Raw genomic sequence first — 24,488 nt, 5'->3', positions numbered from 1 at the left:
GGTACTGTTGCTGCATGTAGATAAAATGTCACTTATGAGAACAAATTAGTCAGCTATCACTATTATTTGTAAACATCAATTTAAACAATGGCTAATGTGAATTAGATTAAGTAGGTTTAATGACGTAATATCAAGGCAGAGAGAATTAAAAAGGTAAAGTTATTTAAGATTAGTAATTGAAAACAGCCATAGCTGTTCACCCATGCAACCAATGCACAGGGGAAAGCTACCAGAGCTAGTTATCAAGAAAGTCAGAAGACAGCAAAACATGGAAAGATGCTTTCGGGAGGCATATTTATCAAACGGCACCTGACTACATTTTCTAAGACACTGTTTCCTGAGGATAAAACAGGATGTAATGAATGGGAGTCTTACAATGAGCAGCAATATAGCTCACAGGGTTCACGGTGCATCTACAGATATTAAAAATAAAGTGGCTGAAAAAGGACAGAAATATGACTTCTTTAATGCATGCAAAACAAATACCATGCAACTTTTTTTTTCGCTATTGCTTTTTAGTGATAATAAATGACAAATGAGGTAGTGCTTAACCTCAAGAGCTTAAAGACATCTACTATAGGAATGGACTTTTTTTATATAGGAGGTCACTGAAACCCACCAACCATCCATCCATCCATTTTCCAACCCGCTGAATCCGAACAGGGTCACGGGGGTCTGCTGGAGCCAATCCCAGCCAACACAGGGCACAAGGCAGGAACCAATCCTGGGCAGGGTGCCAACCCACCGCATGACACACACACAAACACACCAAGCACACGCTAGGGACAATTTAGAATCACCTAACCTGCGAGGCAGCAGTGCTACCCTGGAAACCCACCAACCTCCCAGGCAAAATCTGTGTTGGGTTACTATAAAGGAGGGTTCTTTTATGAGTATCAGTAAAACAATGGGACTTACAGTTCCATTGCATCATGTAGTACATCAACAGAAGTTTGTTGTGCATTTCCAAAGAAGGTCAAAAATGTTTGCTAAAATGTACTCGACCACATATCTGTTCATAATGGATGGATGGGTATAAAGGAATTTGAGCTCATAATTTCAGTAGTGACCATTTAAGAATTCACGATATACCTTAGAATCTGCATAATATTGCAGCACATTGATGCAATTTTTTTTTTTTTAATTCAGTGCAGCTAACAGTATGCTCCACCACTATAGAGTGCCTGTGACAGATTTATGACAGATTTACTGTTTGTATAGTAAGTTCACTACTGACATACATCTGCATTTAAGTATTTGCACCTTTGTTGTTTGTTTTTTCATCCGATGTATAAACTGAATATGCACATCTCCATGACTTAGGCTGATATAACCACTTTCTCTGATGGCTGTCAGGCAAAAGAGATGAAGATTTGGGGGTTTTTGTTAATATTTTCAGTGAAAGGAAAGAACTTTATTGATACCTATTCTCACTGCAAACTGAGATATTACTGCCTTGTTTGATTAAACATCCTGCTTATAAGCTTTCAGTTCATTTTGGAGTAGAGGTAGAGGTAAATGCCCTGGTCTTGAAGAGAAGCAACAGAGAAAGATGGGGGAGGCCCTGCATAAATGCTTCTAATAACTTAGGTTACAAAAGGAATTTAGTGAGTGGTGCCTTTTTCCATTTCCTGAGAACCTGATTGTTGTTTTTGCCATGTATCATTTTTCAAGGACAGCTGAATAAGCAAACTGAAGGTTATAATCAGAAGACATCACTTGGCAGAGGATTTATTATGGAATGTATAATATATTGCTACCCGTTACCTATTGTTGGCACTGTAAATACTTCAGCAGTGTCTTTTATATATATAAATTTGGTCATTTTTAAATTCATTTGTTTTCACACAGCAACTTTTGGGGACTGGGTTAACTGATATTGCAATGGGAAAAAGGTTTACATGCTCTTTCTATATTATTTTCATTTGGCTCTGATAGTCCATCCTTATGTATGACACTGCTCCTTAACTTAATCAGAGGGAACAAGATGTTATAAAATGACAGAAATGAATCAGGACAAAATACGCTAAGCACACATGGTTTATGGGGTGTGTATATCTCCTACACGTTTGGACCATTGCATGTTGCTGCTCTGCACTGTTCCCCAAGGCTATGGCTTGTTAGTATGCGCAATAAAAAAAAAAAAACATGAAAAATAATAATGGTATAACTATCAGTCAAATGTTTTCCACCGACACTCATATCAAAATAATGTGCACAATACAAAAAAAAATTTGCAGCAACATCATACAAGAGGGGCAGCAGTGAACAATTACTATGATCTCAAGTAGGGGAGCAGTATGGTCAAAAACAGTACAACTAACAATGATCATGGTTTACATTACAAATCACAATATAATCTATCTGCATATACTTTTTAGAATTAATCCAGTTTAAGTGATTCTGGTCGCCCCGTTTCATAACTCAACAGTGAGTAGTTCTACTGTGATGTTTCTTTTCATAAAGACCATTTTAAATAAGCTAAAGTGGCTACAAAATGTGAATTGTGCAGAATAATAAAAGAAGAAAAGCTGAACAAGAAATAAACAAGCATATATTGCACATACCTTTTAAAACACAGAATCTTATAAAATATGAGTCCTGTAAAGACTATACAGTAAAAAATGAAACAAGATTGACAATAAAAAATATGCATTCAAAGAGCTATTTCTTCTAGTTCCTTTGGTTCCCCATTGAACAAAAACAAGCCAGCCTAACTAGACTTTAATATTGCCTTTCAAAACTTTGTTAGCTTAAACAAAAATTTCATAAAGACAAACCAAAGAAAATGTACATGTACATTGACTGAACAGTGTCTTAGCAGAAGTCATAAAAACACGCCCTACAATCCAGCCTGCCAAAGAAAGCTTTCACACTTGTTAAATTACTGAAAGTGATCTCCAGAGCATGTTTTTCAATTTTTGAAATCACTGTCTACAGAAATCAATATTGGTGGACAATTTTTAAAAAGATATTCTAATGAAGAAACCTCATTATTTGTGTCAAACAAAACATGTTCATTTCCATTGTTTTATATCCTTGAAGATAATGGCATTTCAACATACATTCATCGCAATCAACGGTTTAACAGTCCTTGAAATAACCATTAACTGTCCCTTTAAGAAAGGACCTTCATTAACTTCTACTGTTAGCCTTGGGAGACTCTACCCTTGCTCTTCCTCTTCAAGGAGGTCTGCTGCCTTCTTGAGCCTTCAAGTCGAAGCGGCCACCTTCATTCCATTGCCGTGATGTTCATCTCACCTCCCCACCCAAAAGTCAAAAATGGTGGGTGCCTGATTTGCTCAACCATGGTAAAACTGATATACGAAAGTTTCTAGTGTTGACATTTTATACCGGCGTCTCGTTTCTGCTGTGCAACACTAAAATCAAATGATTTAGAACTCAGCCTTTTGCAACCTATACTGTGGCATAATTTTTATAAATTATCTCCATACTTTAATAGAAATTAGCACTCCCTGACCACCAGACTTTTAGTATCTTAACAATAAAGAACTCATACTTTTGAATTTCCAGTAAAGATGGTCACCTAGTAGGCAGCTGTCAAAAGATTAAGTTGCAATGACTCCTTATTGCATGTTATTGTTCTTGGGTTGAGCTACTTGCACAGTATTTATTGTTGATCAATTGATAACTTTGATTTTCACATTTCAGTAGTCATCTCGGCATTGCAAATAACCAATATGCTATCAAACAATAAAACAACAAAAATGCATTGACACAGATGAAGGTGCCGTTGATATTAAACCCAAAAGTGCTATGTACGCCAAATTTTCCATTCAGCAAAAATGACTACATCTTGATCTTGACAAGCACTACACAGAAAGTTTAAATTCACCCTCAACAATTTATCAGCTAACAATAAACACATTCTTGCCTATCCCTAATCAATATGTTCACAGGGTTACACCACATTTGAATAACTTAAGAACATATAAATTCTGGCAATATATTGATTAAAAAACCTTGAATGTGAAGATCTAATTCAGACTAGAAATATCTGATAGCAGTGCTAGAGTATCTATCTATCTATCTATCTATCTATCTATCTATCTATCTATCTATCTATCTATCTATCTATCTATCTATCTATCTATCTATCTATCTATCTATCTATCTATCTATCTATCTATCTATCTATCTATCTATCTATCTATCTATCTATCTATCTATCTAGAGAAAGAAAGCCAGAAAATGTCTAATAAAATGCATTTGAACTATGTGTAGGTATGCAAACAAATCTGAGCTGTGCATAATAAAAACTCAAGTCAGAAGACAGCCCTCATTAGAAAGGCTGAAGACGTACTTTTTCAATACAGCAATTTATGCCATTATGAGACTGATGTGTTACCTACTGCATCCACCTTGTAACTAATGCTTCCTGGAAAGAATCTAGCCACTCATGACCCTGACTTGGATGAAGTGTGTTTTAAGTATGAACCTGACAAACTTGTAATTGATTTTTATGTGCTTTAGTCCACCTGTGGACAAAACGCTAAAGAGATGTATCTTGTAGTTAGAAATTACAAAGCATTCCTAGGTGGGTTCAACTGTATTTTCAAAGGAATCCTGCTTTATGCTGTGGAATTTATGATGCATTGACTTTAGAGAATATCATTTAATCCGAGATATAATTCTTAGTCTTCTTAATACCAAATTTTCTTAGAATTCTAGGAACATAATGTATTTTGAAAAATTGAAAAGATGGTTGTTTTGATTCATCTACTTTATGACTTGGTTCTGCATCAAAATGGAATTGTCAGTTTAAAGTGTTTGCTATACTGATTTTAGGTGGACACAGTGGTGCAGCACTCTGGATTCAAACTGATTGTTTGGTTGTTGACGTTCTAAAGTGTGCATGATATTTTACTGTATCTGCACGGGCTTTTCCCAGGTACTTAAATTTTCCAACCACATCCACAGTTCCAAGCTGGTCCCATGTAAGTGTGGCTATGTGCATTATAGGCTCAGTACTGGTCTGGTTTCAGTCTTGTGCACATAGCTGAAAAGAGGAGCTCTAGCTCTGACATATCTGAACCAGATAATTAGGTTTAAGAATGTTATACGACCTGTTGAATACTACAGCTGTGGTGGGCTGGTGTGCCCTGCCAGGGGATTTGTTCCTGCCTTGTGCCCTGTGTTGGCTGGGATTGGCTCCAGCAGACCCCCGTGACCCTGTGTTAGGATATAGTGGGTTGGATAATGACTGACTGAATACTACAGTTGTATGATCCAGTTTCTAATAAAGCAAGATCATGGGCTTTTGTACCTTGCAATTATTTGATCACTTCACATTTATATACCCATCAACAGAACTGATACCACTGCTTTATACTATGTAAAGACTGTACTCAAAGGGGTTAAAAACAATGACTTCACAATGACACTGATAATTAAGGAATCTAGAATGCTGTATGACTTTAAAATACTGATGGTAAAAATGTAATACAAGGCTCATTAGAGTAATACTCTAGTGAGCCAATCATAAAAAAATACCATAAGTTTGGTGACATTCTCAGTTCATTTAGCTTGTAGAGAAATTATCCAAATTAAATTAATGGTAACTGAAGACATTTTTGGAGTAGGCCAGCTGTATTAAAATTAAAAACTGTTCTGCGTTCAGCCCTATCAAAGATTCATCAATCATTCTGCTTAATGTTTAGCTTGTCTTGTCAGGCAGTACTTTAATATGCAGAGGAAAGCAACTGCTTCCTTTGTTTTGCTTCTTTCCCTTTTTTGTCAGACATAGTCACTGTAATGCTTTTTGCATATTTGATTTGATTAGAGAGGGAAAAAAATATCAAACATATATTACTGTGTTCTTATGGTATGCATTTTAAATAGCTATCAGTTCACTTAATTTCCAAAGCCAGTTTTACTACTAGAGCTTTTAGGTTAGCTAGACCCTATCCCACAATAATGGATTCAAAACAAGAACAATCCTTGAAGGAATTCAAGTGTATTACAAGTCACATTTAATCACACACGGATAATTATAATTCACCAATCTGACTGACAACATGCCTACTGTAAATTAAATAATATTCTGATAAAGACAAAGAGAACATACAAACTCCAGTCAGGAATCAAAGTAAGGTCCACATTCTACAGTACTAGGGGGCTCCGCCCCCTGCTCGCTTCGCTCGCCAACCCCTGGCGTTGGGACATGACAAAGAGTGAGATGTATGAATTAGATATAGAATAGTGTGCAGCTTTGGATGATGCGCATAGAAATAACAAATAGAGTGTTTGGCATATATTAATGTTTTATTGGAATATTTCTTTGTATACAACATTAGTAGTAAAGATGGTGTGTTGTCCTTGAATGAGTCTTCCTTGGCATGGATCATTTATAATTTTAACTCTAACGTCAGATGAACGTCGAACACGTGAGAAGGCAACATAAAGTTGTCCATGTCCAAAAACGGGTTCAGAGAGGTAGATGCCAACCTTGTCCATGGTTTGTCCGTGTGATTTCTTGATGGTCATGGCAAATGCAGGTTTAATGGGGAACTGTCGCCGTTTCAATGTAAAAGGTAATTCTAGGTCAGAACTTGTAAGGTCAATTCTAGGAATGAGAACAGTATTGTTAGCATGTGATCCTGTAAGAACTGTTGCTTGAATAACATTGCGTGTCATGGTGTTGACGACTAACCGTGTGCCATTGCATAAACCCTGTTTTGTGTTAAGGTTTCTTAATAGCATGATTATTGTTCCGTTTTTAAGGGCAAGGTTGTGTTGTGGTAATCCGGCTGGGTTAATAGTGTTCAAATATTCTAAGGGTAAATTTATATGTTCATTGTCGTCATCAGAGTCAACTTTGTCAGAGCTTAGAAAGATCTGTGTCTCTTCAGGAAGTAATGAAATGACCTGGTTATTAATGTGATTAACATTAATATTTTTTGGACATAATATAGTGCGTTGTGTTAAAAGGGGTATTTGGTCTAATGTGATTGCTGTTCCAAATATCTCTTTTACTAAGTCGTCTGAGATAAATTCATGGATACACGTGATCGTCTCTGTGCCTGCTGTTTTTTAATTCTTGAAATTGTAGCACTCCATCCTTCCTGTCCAGTTGGAAATAATATGGGGTATGTTAAAGTATCAAGAAGCGGAAATCAAATGTCTATGCGTAGGAATGTAGGTGTGTTGTTTTTATCAGGACGTAAATGTAGAACAATATCTCTGTGAAATGGAGGCTCACCATCTTTACTTTGAAAGACAATTGCCACTTCATTAACGACGGGCAGATTGTATCGTCTTGGATCTTGTTCTTTGTCCTTTATCAAGACCAAAGCAATTGTAGTTGCCGCTATACCTTCTGCATTTGCTTTTGTATTTGCATCCTTTTCAACTTCATGTAGCATTTTTATAGACTTAGCTAATGGGTGATTGTTTATGACATGAGTGACGTTTCTCATTATAAGCTCTGTGCATTGTTTGTTTTCAGGAAGGTTCATGCATTGATAGATTGCCTCATCTGGATCTAGGATGTAGATTTGTGCATATTTGCGTTGGTGATTCGTTTCAGGATGCACTGTTCCAATGCGATGCAATATTTGTCCACATATGCGAAAGCAGTATGGGCCATTACCTTTTGGTGGCCTGATATGTACTCCGGTAGATCTCCGGTAGATGCAAAAGCAAATGAACTATTGTAGGATCTAATGCAGTTCATAAAGTTTTTACTTTCAGGCACATCGTTAGTTAGAAGCTTCTTTAGATATTCAGGATATGAATGTAAAGGAGGCAGTCTAATCTGACCTTTTTGACAACAACGTGTAAATTCATTATTTGTATTGCCAGTTGTTTCTTCTGTGAAGTTAAGTGAATGACAATGATTGCAAATGACATTCATTAATCCCAATGAATTTTCCTCAATAGTGGATTCCTTATTGAAGGCGTTTTCAGCCATTTGGCGTAAGCGTTTAACAGGTGTGTGGCGTTGATGTCCGCGATGGGCATGTTTTGCTTTTTGCGTTTGATTGCCTTTTTGTTGCATGTCCATTATTTGTGACGCGCTATTTTTTTCTTTTTTTTTTATTCGCCTCCGCTTTGCGCAAAGTCCGTTTCAGTCTACGCCGTGCATTGTTTGTATCGAGCCTTGTCCGTTTTTGTATGTCAGTCATTTGAGCTTGGTGCTTTTCGCGTCTTGCTTTTTTTTTTCTGTCAGTTCATTTGCGCGTTGTTCACATCTTCGTTCATTTATTCTGTCTCTTCGCTCCCTTTTTTGTATGTCTGATACGCGAGCTCTTTCGGTTTGAAATCGTGCTTCTTTCGATGCAGCACTTTGACACGTGCGCTGAATGCGTCTACGTTCATTGTGTCTGTCCATTTGGGCACGTCTCTGTAACGGTGTCACTTGTGCTTTGCGTTTTTTGATCCGAGACATTTTTTCTCCCGGTGTTTCAGAAGCGCGTTTTATGCGCCGCCGTCTATTTTCTTGTTTCTTTCGTGTTCGTGTGTTTGTTCCCATTATCCTTTCCGAATCGTTTTGTACCCGTGACCGTGTATTCATGACTTGTTTCTTTCTCAGCATGCGAAATATGGATAAGTAATAAGGAGGATCGCACTCACTGTTAATATGTATCCTTTTCTGCAGTTGAACGGTTAATAGTGCTTTATTGAAAGGACATCCACCTATGCTGACACGTATGCCGACACCTATGCTGCCTAGTGTGAAGGTGTCGACGTTCACTTTAGAATATGTGGCTTTGGGTGTCACTTCTTATGGATGTGTGGGGGGATTGTTGTTGCGCGAGCGTCTTCTTTCTTTTTGTGTTCCTGTGTCTTGTTTGAATCCCCCTCTTTGTGTGTGTCCCGTCCCTTGCTTGTAGGGTCTGTGGGGTGGTTTTGTGTTCTTTTTTTTTTGTCTTCCATGGGCTTGTTGAATCCCCCTCTTGGTGTGTGTCCCGTCCCATCCCGTGCCTGTAGGGTTGGGGGGGGGGGGGGGGGGGGGTGTGTGCGCTCGTGCCTTGCTGTTGTGCGCTCGTGTGTTCTTTTTTTTTGGTGTGTTTAGTTTCGTGTGCAATGTGTTTCATGCTTTGCCCGCGTTTGACTACTTTTTTATGTTCCTTTTCCTTTTGACCCTCATCCGCCTCTCTCGCCCTCTTTTGTCTGCCTTTCTCGGCTCCTCAGCTGACTCTCGCGGACTCTTTTTGCTCCTGCGCAGTACGTCTTTTTGCAGCTACGGCCCATGGCCGGATGTGCCTGCGTCCATCATCCGGTTTAGCATTCTCGGTTAGTAATATGGATAGGTAAATAATACTACTTGATGCAACACCTTGATGGCCATAACAAATTATTAAAAATACATTAAAGAAAATCAACTCTGATATTTAAAAAAATGAAAAGAGAATACACAGAATGTAATAGAAATATTAACAGTGCCACTATATTTATTATGTTGGAATAATTGTAAAGGCAGATTAAAGATTTTGATATTGAATAGCTCATAAAATAAACAGTTTGATACAAATTTCTGTACAGCCATGGGCACCCTTCTTTAAACTGGAGTGTATGAGTACTGTGTGGCTGCTTATTTCTTTCCACCCTCATGCCCGCTAAATGAGAACATAATGAGAGGTAGCCATTTAGCCCATCAAGCTGCTTGCTTAGCTAATAGCTAATTTGTCCTAATATCTCATCGAGACACACTTTAAAAATGATCAGGTTAACAAAGTGCTCCTTCGACTCAGTTGTGAAGGCACGTTCCCTTAACTGTCACTGTTGCATTCAAGTACGTAATGCAATATTTAAAAAAAAAGAATTCTACCACAACAAACTTTATGATGATTTTAAGTATTTTAAATACCTGGATTATGTCCACATGTAGTGTTGTCTGTTTAAAGTTAAAAGATATTTCATTCCATTCTCCTTTGAGGGTTGGACATGCCTTTATTAAAAACCTCTAATACAAGCACTTATAGTGAATTAGTGTTTGCACTTCACTGCTGTTTCCCCATGGATAATCTAAGAGGCCTCCATGAAAAGGCTGCAGCATCCTGGAAAACTTAAGTGTAACAGATTACTACTAAATATAAATCAGTATGTACCACTGATGTAAGCCATCTCATGTTGTCTAGGGAAAGCTAAAACAGGTGGAAAAGCTTTTAACTTTTTAAAGTAGTTTTAGTGTTATAATGCAGTATACTATCACACTATTTAAAAATACTTACAGCAGGGCCAGGTGGTGTCTCCGGTGGAGAAGACATGAGCTGAGAAGTAATCCGCCCTAAATTGAAAAGACAAAAGAAAATTATATAGTAGAGTTTAAACTTGAAAAAAGAGAACACGTTTAAGCTAAATATAATTATCTGACATGAACAAAAAAGCTGATATGAGACATATATTTAAATATATGTTACAATAAAAAGCGAACAAAATTTTTAGTTCATGAAAATTCAGTCTGGCCATATAAGGTGCAATTAAAAGAAGCCACACAGCTTATGTTGAATTTAGGAAATGATAAAGAGAGGACTTTCAAATTATTTAATAAAATTAATATTCCTCAGAAATTATTATCAAATAATACTATGTTCAAAATATAGTTGTTATTAAAAATAGGTTTGAGAAAGCCATTTCGAGCACAACAAAAAGACTAAGTTCTTGCGGTCTTTGCAGTTGTAGAGGTTAATATTATAGCAATTTCCCAAAATGTATCTACTCCTCAGTAAATTTTATGGAGCAACTATCAGGTCGGGTCGGGAAGCATGCACTTGGTAGAGCACATTGCCACCTCAACCACACAACAAAACACTCTGGATCCCGATAGGCAACCCCTGAGGCAGACACGCAGTCCAGTCCCATCCTCCAGGAATGACCATCTATCTGCTGTAGCCAGATGTTATGTGGGTGTCCCCTTGGTGTGGTCCAGTTGCTTGGGTTGTCAACAATGAGGATCCTGCGAGCCAGATCACCCTCAGGGAATCGAGCCACTTGGGCGTAGTGCCGTAACTGATGCTCCCTGACAATGCAGATAATGTGCCTCATTCAGGACTCTGTGAGCAACTGCTTGTTTGGCACAAAGTCAAGCCAACTATACCCAAGGATTCTCCAAAGAGAGACAGTACTGAAGAACTCCTGTCTTCATCTCAGGTCACTATATTGCATTCATGTTTCGCAACCACATAGCAAAACAAGGAGCACCAGGATTATAAAGAAATTGCCCTTTGTACTTTTGCAAAGATATTGGGAGCACCACACACGCCTTTCCAGTGATCTCATTGTCCCCCATGCTCACCCAAACTGTCTACTAACATCATAGGTAGAGCCACCAGAGACATGTATGTCAAAGCAGAGGTAAGTAAACTTCTCAACGCGATGAGCACTTACTCCGCAAACAGACACACTGCTGTGTCGAAGAGGTTATTAACACTAGAATCCCGGAAGCCTATGAAACTTTTTGTTATACCGGGCCACCTTAAATTCCCTTGCACCTCCTCATCAGCGTCTTTGTTTTGAAAATGTGTCAATCAGCACAAGCAGCAAGCAGCCTGCTATACCATCTCCCACCGAGGGAACTGAAGTCAAGTCAGATGCAAAATTCTCAGAGCTGAAGTCTCTTTATCTGGGAGTAAGGTGTCTGGAATTGAATAGGGTAAATGATATATTTTTATTTGGAATACATACATTTGATGTGTGTTCCATGTCTCAGGCTCAAATCAAATTAATGTTTTTATTATATAATAGTAATAGTAATAGCAGCTTACTATTCAAAACGGTAAATGCAGGAAGGACCTGGGATCGCACCCGCAACCTCTTGATTATGAGACAGTAGATCTTACCTCTACACCATCCAAACTGACATGTTTAATTTGTGTTGACTGATATTTGGGCTCTGCGGTGGGCTGGTGCCCTGCCCAGGATTTGTTCCTGCCTTGCGTCCTGTGTTGGCTGGGATTGGCTCCAGCAGACCCCCGTGACGCGGTGTTAGGATATAGCGGGTTGGAAAATGACTGACTGACTGACTGATATTTGGGCTTCGGTTTTGACAAATTGATAGCAACATGTCAATTGAATTTGTTTTTCTTGTTATGTTCTTGAATAAAAGTACATTTGTTTTGTTATACCTTTTATGAAAGTGTTAATTTGACATTTGGACTTCATTCTTCATACATTATATGCTTCATGTCAGCATTTTGTAATTATTACTGTAACATGTAAAACGTTTCTGTTTTAGCTATGTGTCCAGCATTTCTTGCCTCGCATTTCCTGCCATCCTACATTTACACAGATCATTGTAGACACAGAACATAAATGAAATGTATGTATTCCAAATAGAGATGTATTATTTATCCTATAAAATTCCAGACATCTCACTCCCAGACAGAGAGACTTCAGCTGTGAGAATGTGTGTCTGACTTCAGCTGCCTTGGTGGGAGATGGTATAGCAGGCTACTTTCTGCTTGTGCTGATTGACTCTTTTGCAAAACAAAGACACTGAAGAGGAGATGCGAGGGAATTTAAATTGGCCCGGCATTACAAATATTTTGATAGGCTTCAGGGATTCTAGTGTTAAAGGTCTCAATCTGGCTTTTTATCTAGGGCATTCGCAAGCCCAGACACTCAGACTCCTCACTCAGTCTCTTGAGGGCCCCGATCAGATCCTTCATTGACTCTTTGGAGATCACAGCATCATCAGTAAAGTCAAGATCAATTAATTTTTCTTCACCAACAGATGTTCCACAGCTGCGGGACCCCACAACACTACTCAACACCCAGTCCATGCAAGCATTGAGCAGGGTATGAGCAAGAACAGACCCCTGACAAACCCCAGAATCAACCGGGAAAAATGCAGTGGTTCTGCCTCCACTCTGCACAGCACTCACAGTATCAGTGCACAAGCTGGCAATAACATCCAGGAACATTGGGGATCCCGCGAAGTTTCAGGATGTCTCACTGGGCAGCTCGATCAGCCAAGTCGAACGCATTACAAAAATTGACAAACACTACAAAGAAACTCTGCCGATATTTGCATTTGCACTCTGAGAACCCTCAGTGCCAGAATGTGGTTGATGGTAGACTTCCTAGGTGTAAAACCAGACTGCTCTGGTTGCTGGCAGGTAAGCAAGTGATCACAGATCTTATTGAAGATGACCCTAGCAAGAACTTTACCTGGCACCAAGAGCAGTGCTATCCCCCTGTAGTTGCTGCAATCCAGGCAATCGCCCTACTCTTTATAGATAGGGACAACAAGTCCCGTTTTACAATCAGTTGGGATGCAATTATCTTTTTAAAAAATAAATAAATAAATAAGACTTCTATGAATGGTGTGTAAGCTACAAGATTGCTTATGGGCATTGGTGGCAGAAATCAATGCTGGCAGAGGAGATTATCATCACAGATAAATGAACATCAGGCAAAAGAAGGTTACGTACTCACTGGGAGCTGATGACCAAGCAGTTGCTATGGTTTTGTGACTGTCTATTTGAGAAGAGGGTAGGAAAAGGGGGTTGGGGTAAGAGAGAGCTGGCAACACATTTTGGCCCACAGTCATCTTAGAGTTCCCCTTAATAGGGCAAAAAGTAAAAGAGCTGCCTTAGAGACCTGGCTCTTTAAGGGTAACAGTAGACCCAGGGGAGCGATGACATCATCTGCCGCATCAGGGCTTTCTAGCCTGCTGACCCTAGAAGAGAACTAAGGACACCTCTGACCCCAGAAGTGATTTTAGTGCATGTCTAGAAGTAACTGTTTTAAAAGTGTAGAGGACTGGCCTAGCGAAAGATGTATGGAGTGAGATAGAAAGAGAGAGACAACTATGGGATGTGAGATAAAGTACCACTGGTGTGTAAAGGGATGAGTCTCAAACTTTTACACTGACATATAACACTTCTGCTGTTATGCCTATAGTGGAAGCAGGATGTTTGCTTTACTATTGTTTATCTGTCCTCCTCTATTTATCCCTCCTTGTATTTACTACATACATAACATCTTGTTTCATATATCTTGTCCCCTTGGCAATAATTGTGCTCTACCACTGTCACTAAATAACATTTTGAAGGTCACAACACAGACATCACCTATTGTAACCAAAGGCTAAACAACTTACTATACCTCATCAGCAAGATATATTACAGATTTCAAAGCAGAAGATACACAATAGTTTTCTAGAACCAAGTTCTATCACGCTAATAGATATATTAAAGAAAAAACAAGCTTTGTTTATCCAAGAATCAAAGAGGAATATATTTTTATTATATGTTTTGTTACCAGTACAATAACCAGCAAGTCACCATACTGTGTCCTGTCCTCTGTGAAGGTCATGAGGCCAGGCAGTTAAGAGAGGTTAGAGCCTTGGCTTTATCCACTGACCACCAGTATGTCACGTTACTTCTCATCCTTGTGTCTTAAACAAAATAATAAATAAACAAGTACTCTCTCATACATTGGCCGAAGGGTCTAAATACAGAAGACAGAATTTTTAAATCCTAGCTTAGTAATGGCCTCACTGTGTGTCACTAAGCTATAGACATATTGGTCTTATATTCTTCAGCAGTAGGAACCATGTGCGATCTGACAGCTAACTGATACACAGTGGGCAGGTTTTCATACACAATTTACATTTAGACCTTTGGCTCAAGTTTATATAAACGCAAACATCTTCACTGATAACAAAAACAGACACATAATAACCATGTGTAAATGCTACAGAATGGATGTTAGCTCAGAGCACAGCAATTGAACCTGACAGCTTTGCCTTCTCATCTAATTTCCAGACTTTGAGCTGAATGATGCACAGCTGAACCCGTGCACAGTGAGAAACATACACAGCCTCAATTCAGCCAGTACCCTCGAGGCCAGATAGTTCATTGGCAAGTACAAATAAAGTGGTTTTATAAGAGCAGACATGTGATCCGCCAAAATATTAGCTGTTTCTTTTCCTGTGGTGTCAGACTCTGACTACGATATCTTCACGCTGCATTTAAGCTGACAGCCTGCTCCTTCATCTCTGCAAAGTTAATTGTTCTTTACCACCTACTCTTTGCTGTTTTGCAAGTACTGTATGTCTCTGTGTTTGGCACATTGCTGCCTTGATGCTCTTTACTATCATAACAAAATGAGCCAATTGAAAACGGAATAAGTGTGTTTGAAAGCCTGTCTATTTTCAGGATGCTTTTGTATGTTAAGTGGTCATTACATTTTTGTTTTCAGCACAGACAAAACAATGAAAAATGATAAACACATTTCTGAAAAAAGAAAGGCAGGAATCTTGCAGGATTTTTTTAAAGAATCATGAAGAACAAGAGAATCGATTTTTAGGAATGTACTTTGGCAGCCTTGCTTTTGCTGATATTATAGATAAACCTGTCTACATAATCGGCTTGTGTTTAGCAGCTTGGCAAAGTGTAATAAGCTTGCCAGAGACAGCTCAGCAAAGGGAATAATATACTAATTTTAAAAACTAACAGCAGGTGGCTATCCTCCAGCAAACTCAGGTAGTGTTATCTATCACTGAATCTAGTGTAATGATTCAGAAAAAGATATTAATTTCTAACATATTTATAGCACAGATGTAACATTTCCAGACATTAGCTACAGTATGCTGAAAGCAAATATCTGCAGTGGTCTCTAGCTCAATGTCAGCAATAACCAATCATACAATATATACTCACAGGTGCAGCATTATGTTTCAGAGAAGACATACAATTTCAAGCTGAGAAACAGAAAAATACCACCAGGCTGGAGGTAAAATATGAATAAGCTGCATTTTCAAGACACAAATCAATTAAGATCCTTAGATAGGATGAGACTTCTTATGGTCTCATTCTCTGCCAGTCTTTTCATCCTCTTACCTTTTCAAATAAACCCAGAAACTAAAGGCCTGAGTACACAGCCAACATCAATATCAGCCGCACCCCAGTTGGCTGCACTAAAATTACACTCCATGCCACAGAGTTTCAAACCAGGTATAATTAGTTCTGTTCAAAACAGGAATCAACCAATCAAATGTCCTGCAATTATCAAGCTTGTTGTATGGGAGGAAAGCACTAGTCTTATTAGTCTCCCTTGTACTTTATGCAACCTACAAAAAATCAATTCAATTAAAAATAACACCTCTCAGACAAAGAACAATCATTCCAATAACTCCAGTTATCGAAGAACATTCTTAGTGTTTTTGTGAATTACAGCACAGCTGATGGTTATACAGTCTGTAACTTTGGTTACTTGATTTGATTTTAGATTTCAGTAATGTGACTCCTATGAGGTAGTCCACTTGCTTTTTTAATTTATTGCTCATTTGTTTTGTCTACAGTGGGCTAACTAATCATTATATGGTAAGACTATCATGCATTACATAAAACTGGCTGTGTAGGGTCTTCCTAGTTCTATGGAATTTTTGCATGGGCCAGCATAATGTAAAGTCATGGATGTGGATTGTAATAGCACGCTTTATAATATCAACAGTAGGGAATTCAGAAATAGGGAAAAAAAATCTGATTTAGAGTAAAACGCCCTAATTCTGCTGTTCTTAAAAAAATGTAGAGATTTACTTCTCATACATAATACATAATTGTGATGGTCCGTGTTGGCACCTTGCTCACTGTTGCATCTGGGAGCCTCTTGAACCTGAACTGTCAATACTTATTGTGAAGTGTGAGTCCCTGTCTTGCACCCCAAAACGCGAGGCTGAGTCTCAGTACTTTAGCAAAACCACTTTTATTCAACTTGAAACAGGAACAGCAGGGTTATTTATTGCAGCAGGAGCTACCACTCTCCTATACACAGACACAGCAAACGGGCATAGTCGGGGCCAGGTCAGTGGCCAAGTTATACAGTTTCCTGCATTTATAATGTCCCTTGCATCACCCATCTGCGACAGGCATGTATAGCGTGATCTTGATCAGCTCGTAGTTGTTTCTGCAGTGCTCTGCGAAAATGTGGTTGCCTCAGCAACAGTCAAGCAGTCCTCTACAGCTTCTGCCTGTCGTCCCATTGACGGGGGTTCTAAAAAAGTTCAGAAACCTCACATCATGAACCAAGATGCAAATGAAGACATACACTTACTGCAAGGGGTAAGTGTACAAGTGTCAGTGCTTTTATTAACATTGATCATAAAACCAAACAGTGTTCAAAAAGCGCAGTGCATTCAATTAATTGTCAATAAATAAATATTAATCCATAAAAATATGGATTTATTTTAATATATTCAAATAATAAATACTCCATTCCATTAAAACTGGCTTAAAATCACAGGCAGGAATCTGTTCTTTGAAAAACACACTTCTTACCCACATGGGACATCCTTCCAACAGGCACAGTCAACCTTCTTCACAGGACTGGGTCCCTGATGTTCAACAGACTCCTAACAGGGCACTGCGCCAAGTCTTGCTCTTCTAACACTCTCTGCCACAACTCGGCCTTACCTTGAAAATGCTCAGTTGGGGAGGCACTCTTCAGCCCCCTCAATCGTCAGCCCTACACATCTTTATACGGCTCTCTACCCAGCTGCCTGCCTCATTCCCCTCACAAGTTGGTGTCTCCTGATCCTACCGCCATACTTTCATTCATTTTCTTTCTCTTTCTTTCTCTCTCTCTTTCTTTCTATGTTTTTCATATCCATATTACTAACCGAGAATGGTAAACCGGAAGGCATGGACGCAGGTACACAGCGATGGGACCATGAGACATAGTGCGCAGGTGCCTACAGCGTGCGTCTCATAAACCACACGCGAAGTCTGATCCACCGCGAACGAAGGAGTCACGGCCCAAAAACGAAAGAGCTCAACTAACGTGAATGAGAAATGTAGCAACAACGCGCCCATAGCTAACGACTAACGACACAGCCACACAAAAAAGAGGATTCTGTGCTGCACCCCAGAGTCAAACGGAAGAGGCTATGGAGGCCCCACAGGTCCACAAAGATAGTACGGAAGGCGCGGGAAAGTACGAAAGGCGCAGGCGCCTACAACGCGCTTCTGAACTAAACGTCCACACTACACAGCATGGTCCACGCGCTTCTAACACACCGCAAGCATAAACACGAGATAGTGCAGAAACCACACAGATCCGGACTCCACAACATATGTGAATCACATTACAGTAATACAATATTAAGCACATTACAGTATGGTCCATGCACGTCTAAAACACCGCAAGCAAAAACCCGAGATGGTACAAAAGCCCCAAATTTCCGGACTCCACAACATATGTGAATCACATTACAGTAATACAATATTAACAGTACAACCACAGAAAACACAGGCTCGACACCAGATGGGTAATAAGAATAAACGAACGCTCCATATTAAACATACAGCATCCTCACACGTCCAAACTACACAGCATATGTGAATCACATTACAGTGATGCATTACTAACAGTACAACCACAGAAAACGCTCTGTATTAACAGCAAGTGCAAATATCCATATTACTAACAGTAAACAACGTATAACTAATGGAGACACGGTCACGGCTCCAAAACGATACAGCTCGACTAACGGAGCTACCTGGATAAAATCAATGAACACAAGCGCCTACAACGTGCGTCTCAAATGCCGCAAGCAAAGCAGGCACGGCTCCAAAAAGAAAGAGCTCGACTGACGGAGATACATAAAGAGAGTATAGAACCCTACACGTCCACACTACACAGCATAGTCAAACCCGACATAGTACGGAAGGTGTAGGCGCCTACAACACGCTTCTAAAGCACCGCAAGCAATAACCCGAGATAGTACAGAAGCCCCAAAGATCCGGACTCCACAGCATATGTGAATCACATTACAGTAATACAATACTATATGTACTCACGGAAAACACAAACAAAAGAGGCTTCGGCGTCCTGCCCCAAAGTCAAACCAGAGAAAGTACGGAGTCCCCAAACGTCCACAAAACACAGCATAGTCACACCCGAGATAGTACGGAGGGCACATGCGCCTATACACTGCAAGCGAAGGAGCCACGGCTCAGAAACGAAAGAGCTCAACTAACGTAAATAAGTGATTTTAAGATAATAATAACTCCATACCAAGGAATACTCATTCAAGGACAACACGCCATCTTTACTACAAGTGTTGTGTATAAAGATATCCTATGTACGTCATCTACACCTTTACACTCCAATATATCTCATACATAGATCTGCGCAAACTCAAAGACATTCTATACTTGCATAACATAACACTTACACTGCTATTCTCATTTACATATATTACATAGACCTACAGATATCGTGACAGTGGACATGATACATATGTAACAATTATCGAGACAGACAGTAATCTCTTTCAAATGTATTTCGGGTTACCCAAGACCAGGGGTTGGCGAGCGAAGCGAGCAGGGGGCGGAGCCCCCTAGTTTTAGTAATAATTGACAAAATGTAGACATGAAGTGTATAATGTGTGAAGACTGAGATCCAAATATCAAATAAACCCTTTTACAAAAGGTACAAGTATAACAAAACAAGTGTGCTTTTATTCAAGAGTATACAGTCATATGAAAAAGTTTGGGAACCCCTCTTAAATATTTGGATTTTTGTTTATCATTGGCTGAGCTTTCAAAGTAGCAACTTCCTTTTAATATGTGACATGCCTTATGGAAACAGTAGTATTTCAGCAGTGACATTAAGTATATTGGATTAACAGAAAATATGCAATATGCATCATAACAAAAATAAACAGGTTCATAAATTTGGGCACCCCAACATAGATATTACATTAATACTTAGTTGAGCCTCCTTTTGCAAATATAACAGCCATAGACGCTTCCTATAGCCTTTGATAAGTGTCTGGATTCTGGATGGAGGCATTTTTGACCAGTCTTCCATACAAAATCTCTCCAGTTCAGTTAAATTTGATGGCTGCCGAACATGAAAATGATATCAGGTATTTATCTTAGCATTCTGAATTTTCAGAGAGCAGGAATATCATGAAGTGAATGTATTCTGTGCGGCGATTGCTGCCTGTGCCTCCTCTTAGTGCAGAGGAAGTCAGTTTATGAATCGCGTCGCGATTAACAACTGGGTCGGGGAACACTTAACACAAAGCATTTAATGTGCTACATTAACTTATGACAGGGTTTGAGAAAATCTAGTAAATTAGACATTGATTTTAGGATGAAGTTTAGTTTACGACATTCTACTTTAATGACAAAATAAACTAGGAGAATAAAATGGAAATGTTGACTTTACACTCGACATAAACGGCGAGAATAAAGGGGAAATGTTGACATAATCTTGACATAAACATCAACATTAAAGTGGAAATCTCAAGAATAAATTCAACATGTCGACTTTATTCGACGTATAGTTTTTTTTTTTTCTTCACTGTGTCCATATTTTTTTTTCTTCACTATGGCCCCAATATACTTCCATAGGGCTATACCACAAATAGCATTATAAATGCAAGTTGCAGTTTTATTATGTATATAGCTTAGCTTGAAGCAAGGTCCATATTAATGCAATTTGCCTTAATGATGGTTCAGTTGGTAAAGCTGTCATCTCCAAGTTGCACTTGTTTTATTTTATTTTTATTTGGTGAATACTGTGTAATGCACCTGGGCTCGAAGTCTTGAAAAAATAGTATTACTGGATGTTGTACTATTTTTTATTTTATTGTTATTATTTATTAGTTTAAATATTATGCAGTTTAACCCCTTCACCGCCCTCTGCCGGATATATCCGGCACCGCTGTTTTAATGCTAGCGCCATACTGCCGGAATTATCCGGCACATTTGCCTGTGGTTATATGAATGCCTGGCAAGTAGTATAACTGACGATTTGGCGTGGGTATTATTACTACGTTGTATTTCGACAAGTCTGTGGTTGTTTTGGCCGGTCATGTGACGTGATTCGCATGTAACAGCTGTGAATATGGCGAAACGTAAACTGACTTCAAGTGAGGCTTTGCAGGCGATTTTGGACAGTTCTGATCATGATTGTAGCAGTTCTGAAGAAGATTTTAGTGACAGTGATGAGCAGCAACGTGCGCTGCATGATATTGTGAATGAAGACGCATCGGATGACGGCGCTGAGTGGGTGTATCCCCAGCATCTCAGCTGGGCTGCTGCCCGTGGTGAACTACCTTTTCTGCATTCGTTTGAGGGAACGTGTGGCTTTATTGTTGATGTAAACAATTACACTGCTGAGCAGTTTTATGAGCTGTTTGTGTCACCTGATTTGATTAGACATTTTGTTCATCAGACAAATCTGTATGCAGCACAGTTTATTGAGAAAAATCCCAATTTACCTCCACATTCCCGTGTTCGTGCTTGGTTTGACACTGATGAAAACGAAATGAAAAAATTCATTGGGATTTTGATGTTGATGGGAATAATCAGAAAACCAGATATTGAGATGTACTGGTCTACAGATCCTATGTATGCAACACCTATTTTTGCAGCTGTCATGACACGTAACCGATTCTCTTTGCTGCTGAAATTCTTTCATTTGAATGACAACAGAAACGAGCCAGATAAGAAAGATCCAAACCGCGACCACTTGTTCAAGCTACGTCCTTTGATTGATCATTTATTTGAAGCATTTCAGTTGCCCTACATGCCAGGACCGTCAGTTGCAGTTGATGAAAGTTTATTGTCGTGGAAGGGCCACTTACAGTTTCGACAGTATCTACCATTGAAAAGGGCACGGTTTGGTATCAAGATGTTTTGCTTAGCTGAGAATTCAGGTTACATTTATAGATTTCGTGTATACACTGGCAACTTGCACAACATTTAGTGGTCAATACTGCTTGAATAAATGTAAAAAATGTAAAAAAAATGTAAAAAAGTAAAAAAACAAAAATTGTTCAGATTTCGCCTGGCTTGGGGAATATTTAGGGAGTTGGCGGTTAAAGGGTTAATGATGGTAAAGTTGTTTAAAAAGTCACTTTAACGTGTCAGTGGACAGAGATTGTTAACATTAACAGAAAGTGTAGTTGGTTTACAAAAAATATTTACTATTTATTCCTTTTCTAAGACATGTTCAGTGCAAATACAACTTTTGACAAGCACCTCTGGATATTTTACTAAGTCTAAATTCCTCTTTGGATGGTTGAAAATATGTTGTCAAAATTTTAGTTTAAGTTGTTTGCAAACCTTGTTCAATAAAAAGGTTCTATATTTTGCATGCATCTGTAATGCAATGTGATTCCTTCTCTTTATTAGTGCCACCCCCTTGAAAACTATCACTTCATGGGGCCATGCAAACCTGTATTAATACTTGTGTGCACATTAAAATGTTTTTTGTACAATGTACAATTCTCATGACAGTGGAATAGGTTATTCTTAGCCTATTCTACTATAGTAGTATAGTCTGCTGCAGTAATTGCAGTGGAAAATGTGGTTAACATCCACTCATGCATGGGAAAAAAAACCTGTTGAATACCGTGAAACCGGTATAATTTTGGAAAATACAGTGATATAGAATTTTGGTCATACCACCCAGCACTAGTCATGGCTCACCACTTTGTGCTGAACTTCTTGAAAGAATTATCTGTCAATTTAAAAACAATGTTTCTCAGCGTAGGATAGCAAAGAATTTAGGTTCTGTCACCATCTACAGTTAATAACATTGTGAAAAGATTCACGGAGTCAGGAGAAATCTCAGTGTGTAAAGGCCAAAGGTGGAAACCACTGTTAAATGTACATGACCTTTGAGCCCTTAGGCTGTACTGCATTAGAAACCATCATGCTAGCATTACATATATAGCCACGTGGGCTCGGGAGTACTTTGGGAAATCATTGTCGCTTAACACATTCCACCACTGCATCAAGAAATGCTCCCTGAAACTGTATTATGCAAAGAGGAAGCCATATATCAATTTTATGCAGAAACATCGGCGAGTTCTCTGGGCCTAAGCTCATCTGAGATGGGCTGAAAGAAAATGGAAGCGTGTTCTGTGGTCAGATGAGTCCACGTTTCAGCTTGTTTTTGGGAAAAACGGACGTCACATTCTACGTGCCAAAGATGAAAAAGACCATCCAGTCTGTTATCAATGAAAGGTGCAAAAACCAGCATCTGTGGTGGTATTTGGGTGCATCAGTGCCCATGGCATGGGGGATCTCTATACGTGTGAAGGCACCACTGATGCGGAGGCTTACATTGGAATTTTAGGGAGACATATGCCTCCGTCAAGATGACATCTTTTCTCAGGAACTCCATGTATATTTCAGCAGGATAATGCCAGGCCTCACTCTGCACAAATTACAAAAGCGTGGTTTCATAGACAGAGTCCGTGTGCTTGACTAGCCTGCCTGCAGTCCAGACTCGTCTCCTATTGAAAATGTCTGGCACATAGGAGAATCAGACAATGGTGACCAAGGACTGTTGAGCAGCTCAAGTCTTGTATATAGCAAGAAATGGCAAAAATTCCACTTGAAAAACTACAACATTTAGTTTCTTCAGTTCCCAAATAATTAAGAAGTGTAATTAAAAGAAAAGAGGATGTGACCCAGTAGTAAACTTACCTTTGTCTCAACTTTTTTGTTGCGGGCATTAATTCCTAAATTTGTTTATTTTTAACAAATTTAATTAAGTTTGTCGGTGAAAATGCTGAAAACCTTTTCTTTCTCCTTTTGCCTATTAAATAAAGGTTCAAGTGAATTACCAAATTACAGATTTTAGTTTTTATTGCATTGTTAGAAAGTGTCTCAACTGTTTTGGAAATGGAGTTTGTATTAAAGAACAAACAAATACAAAACAACAATAAATACTTTTAGAAAACTGGGTAAAGAGAATAAAATGAATGAAAGCGTTTAACCTAAAAAGCAAACAAAAACAGAAACAGCCCAACTCAGCAGCATGACACAAACCACTTTACATCTACAGTGGTACTCCTTCCAGCACGAGAGAGGGAGAGGGAGAGAGAGAGACAGAGAGAGAGAGAAAGCAAGTAAGTGCTTGGCTTCCTAACAGAAAACATTTATAACCTCATCTCCCAATGCTTGAACATTAAATTAACCAGCCACACACAGAACACAAGCAGCAAAGGAACGAGATATGAGGTAAACAATGCTCAAACAACAAGTGCTGGAGAGAGACTGTGGATCTGTGAAATGCTGGTAGGTTACAGCAGGTATAACTACACAGCATTTCATTTGCATAGATTCAGCATAGTGCTTGGCATATGGCAAATTGAAGTTTTGTTTTTTGGAGCTTTCTGGAATTTTTTTTTAAATTTTTGATCGCAAGTTGGTCGAATTCATGGATGCAGAACAAACAGATATATGGAGGGCCGACTTTATAATGACCTGTGATTAGCGCAGAAATGAATCAAGAGGTTTGTCTTTCTTTGTTTTTCATTGTGCTGTCATGATTTTAGTGGTAATTATAACATTTTGTTATTTTTAAATTTTTTGTTTATACATTTGACATCTGAATGCTGTGTGATGGTGATGCCATCTTGGATTCTGGTCATTGCAAGGCCACACATCATTAAGTAAATCCCTACGATGGACCCCAGAAAGTAGCCTGAAAACAAACAATGATTTGCTGAAATCACAATGCATAGATAACATTATTCATAAGGTAAA

At 38.8% G+C, this 24,488-nt stretch overlaps 1 protein-coding gene across 1 annotated transcript in view; it reads right to left on the bottom strand.

The window, feature by feature from the left end:
* Window positions 1-24,488, bottom strand: part of nphp4 (nephronophthisis 4) — a 735,573-nt gene that overhangs the window by 188,008 nt on the left and 523,077 nt on the right. Inside the window, exon 11 of the mRNA XM_051931213.1 lies at window positions 10,197-10,252. Coding sequence (XP_051787173.1) covers window positions 10,197-10,252 — 56 coding nt within the window. The remainder of the gene's footprint in view (window positions 1-10,196; window positions 10,253-24,488) is intronic.

Source organism: Erpetoichthys calabaricus, chromosome 8 (assembly GCF_900747795.2).
Source record: "Erpetoichthys calabaricus chromosome 8, fErpCal1.3, whole genome shotgun sequence".
NCBI lineage: Eukaryota > Metazoa > Chordata > Cladistia > Polypteriformes > Polypteridae > Erpetoichthys > Erpetoichthys calabaricus.
The sequence above is the reverse complement of the archived record's forward strand: the minus strand, read 5'-3'. Positions and strand labels throughout refer to the sequence as shown.